The 3,630-nt window shown below is 46.3% G+C and overlaps 1 protein-coding gene across 1 annotated transcript in view; it reads right to left on the bottom strand.

Moving 5' to 3' along the window:
* ctnnbl1 (catenin, beta like 1) overlaps positions 1–3,630 on the bottom strand; it is a 61,982-nt gene that overhangs the window by 44,986 nt on the left and 13,366 nt on the right. Inside the window, exon 6 of the mRNA XM_008293723.1 lies at positions 1,158–1,251. Within this exon, the coding sequence (XP_008291945.1) occupies positions 1,158–1,251 (94 nt within the window). The remainder of the gene's footprint in view (positions 1–1,157; positions 1,252–3,630) is intronic.

Below are 3,630 nucleotides of genomic sequence, written 5' to 3'. Positions count from 1 at the left end.
GGACGTCCCAGATGTCTCCCGGCTATTTAACCCACATATTTTGAATATGAATTAAGTCACAAAGCACTGCAGCAGCGAGAGCGCCTTGAAGCTATTCATGCTCCTCACAGGGACGTGCAGCTGAGGAACTAAGATGTATCGTCACATGAAAACATCCTGTGTGTTTTCATCATGTCTGAAGTGAAGATGTAAATACAAGCCCTGCAGCCGACATACAACAACGAGGATCTCTTCAATGTTTCTGCAGGAACCTAATAAAAACTGACAAGAAACTAAACAGTAATTGTGAAATCTGCACAAGTTTGGAAATGTGATTCTATTGTCTTGTAAAGGGTTCACCTCTTAACTGACCTGAGAAACACAGCTGAGGACGTTTATGTTCCCGGCTTTGAGACATGCACAGCAGGCTGGTTGGTGCATCATTTCACTAACAAAGTGGAGGCACCACCCTCTAAATGCACACACTGTACAGGTGCTACAGCCACACCTGTGATGAACTGACCAGCTACAAAACATCTGACATACGTTTCACTAACTGAGTATATCCTGACTTAAACTATTCAAACTGCAACGTATGAGAAGATATCTGGAGTGTAAATAAATACGACACCAGGGCGCAGTATAAACAAACTCTAAGACACTTCCTGTCATGTCACTTTCCTCCCTGAACAGCAGGCTCTGTAGAAGAAGTGTTCAATATTTCATTCCTGGCACCTGCTTTGTTTGGCCACTCTCAATACTCCAGGATTCAGTTCAAACTGTGATGAATGTCTGAACGCGGGACGCCAGCTTTTTCAGCTGTTTGATTCAGATGTATTCTGCGTCCACTGGACAGGTGACAGTGAGACGACTACAGCTCTGTTTGTGTCCTTCTGTAACTGCTTCAGTCGATCCATCTCGTCCAGCTGTGGTCTGACAGAGTCCGCTCTGCTCTGTACCGCATGGGGGAAATTTATCTGGTGTTTACACAAACCCAAAAGCTGAACATGCACTGCAGCCCCGTCAGCATGAACCTGCACGAAACTGATCACAGGAATAAAACATGGAACTACTCTGCTTATGAAGACGTAACGTTTTCTGGTGTCGTGTTCATTCTGACAGCAGCTTCTTTCAGGATAATCACAGAGTGGAGTGTTATTGTTGAGACCTCGACTCACCGAGTGTGTTGTAGATGCCGTCCGCCTCCTCTTTCACCTGCTCGTCCAGCCGCTCCATGTTCTGGACCAGCAAGGCCACCACCTGGCCCTCCAGCTGGAAACACACAAAGTCAAAGTTGATGTTTATGATTAAATAAACTATTAAGTTACAACAACAACTCAACCAGTCGCTGCAGTACCTGGTTGTGCCACCAGGACCAAAAGACGGCAGCTCATTAGCTACCTTTAGCACTATAGCGGCTCAAAGAGGTGGTCACTCACACTGCAAGCAGGAAGCAATGTGGAGGTTTAACTACCAACAAACCGCCATCATACGAGACTTCTGTGGGGATCAATGGCTTCCGGCCAGTGCTCACATATTAAAGCCAAATTTTGTTTTACAAGGACAGTGTTTCTAAAATCAAGTGGCTCATGTAGTCAAGCCACTTCAGCTGCAAATATCCATCCATCATCGCTACACCTTAATCCTCACTAGGGTCATGGGGGGCTGGAGTCTATCCCAGCTGACTCAGGATGAAGGCAGGTTCACCTGGACAGGTAACCAGTCTATCACAGGGCTACACTTAGAGACAGACAACCAAGCACACTCACATTCACACCTACGGACAATTTACAATCACCAATTACCCTCAGCATGTTTCTGGACTGTGGGAGGAAGCCGGAGAACCCGGAGAGAACCCACACTGCACGGGGAGAACATGGAGACTTCACACAGAAAGAACCGGCGACCTTCGAGCTGCGAGGCGACAATGCTAACCACTGAGTCAGCTGAGACTCCAGCCTCCTACCACCCTAGTGAGGATGAAGCGGTGTATAGATGATGGATGGTTTTATTAGTTTAATTCATCAGTAATTAAATTCATCCAAAGTGAATCCAAACAAAGTCAATCTCAAATCTCTGTCACCTTTTTCACCTTGTTTGAAGTCTGTAAACTACATCCTTCTCCTTAAATTAGCGTTTTAACGTGACACTTAAGAAAAAACTGACACTTCACACAGAGAAAAAACACAGAGGAGCGCAGGAACGACAGAGCCATAGTTCTCTTTTAAGTCTCGATCTTGGCAGAAGAGAGCGACTGCTTCCCCGAAAACGTCCGCGTGTTATCAGTCAAGTCAAGATTGGAGACTCATAGCCAAACAAAGCTCGCGGGGTGCCGACTGGCTGGATAAAAGTACTATTACAGATGAAAGAAGACGGACGGCTGACACAGATATATGAGCCACCGGAGACTGTCGTGGATCATTCTGATTTATCTTATCACGGATACCACCTGGCCTTCTGGCAGCAAGGACAGAGGAGCTGTGAGCATTACAGCAAAGAGGGGAGACAAATGGATTCAACCAACCCTTGCTGCCCTGAAACCATTTTCCCTGGAAGGAGCTGTAAATAAGTGTGAGGTTTACAGGCGCTCCATTGCACGGTAAATGGACTGCATTTGTATAATGCTTTTATCCCGAGAGTGCTGCAGAGCCACCTGAGCTACTGCCGTCACATAGGAAGCCGGTTCACGCACACACCTCAGCTTTCCTGTCATTGACTTACGTCCACCAGGCTCCACGATTCTTCCCATCAGACAATAACCAGGCAGGCAAGTCCTACTCTTAAGTCACCACTCTGCATATTTAGTATGTAAATCATCACCACATTATTAAGTAAAGTGGAGTTGATGACATGCAGCTTTATCACAATCTAAGATGTAATGCTGATATTTCTCTGCATCCTCAGGAACAACAGAAAAAGCATCAGGCTAACATTGTGCAGCTCCCGTCTGAGCTCCGACCCACTGAGGCATGTCCTGCTGCAGCATCAGGCTCCAAGACGTGAGCAGCAGATCCTTTAAGCCCCGGGAGTCGTGAGGTGGGGCCTCTGTGGATCTGATCCCACATATACTCAGTCAAACTGAGATGAATTTGAAGGACAGCTCAGCACCTTTGGCTCTTTGTCATGTTCCTCAAACTATCCCTTGATAACGTTGTGTGGCAGAGATCCTGCTGAGGGATACACAAAGGGGTGTTTACATGCCAAAGTAACATCCCATAATCTGACCAAATAATAGCAATACCATGTTGTGTTGCCTAAGTCTTTGGACCATGTTTTATCTGAGTGGACTTGTGGACTTTTGGAAATCACACTGAAGCTAAAACTACCGCTGTGGGCAACATGTCTGCGTGTGGCCACTGATGAGAAGCCAACAGACTCTGTGATAAAGTGTCATCGTGACAGCCATGAAGAAGCAGAGGCACACGACTCCTCTCTCCAGGATAAGCATACCCGCACATTATTGTAGTCTGACCTTTGTCTGTGTTGCTCTAAATGTCAGACAACATAATGGGATATCAGGAACTTTTATGCCCCATAATGTATAGGTCTCCCTGCTTCATAGACTGCATGGCAGCCAGAACAACACAAAGGAAAGAGAGTAATACAGCAAAGGAGATACAGAGGGAGACATTCAACAGAGCTGACGGCAAC

The sequence above is a fragment of the Stegastes partitus genome, unplaced genomic scaffold (assembly GCF_000690725.1).
Source record: "Stegastes partitus isolate 25-593 unplaced genomic scaffold, Stegastes_partitus-1.0.2 Scaffold906, whole genome shotgun sequence".
Lineage (NCBI taxonomy): Eukaryota > Metazoa > Chordata > Actinopteri > Pomacentridae > Stegastes > Stegastes partitus.
The sequence above is the reverse complement of the archived record's forward strand: the minus strand, read 5'-3'. Positions and strand labels throughout refer to the sequence as shown.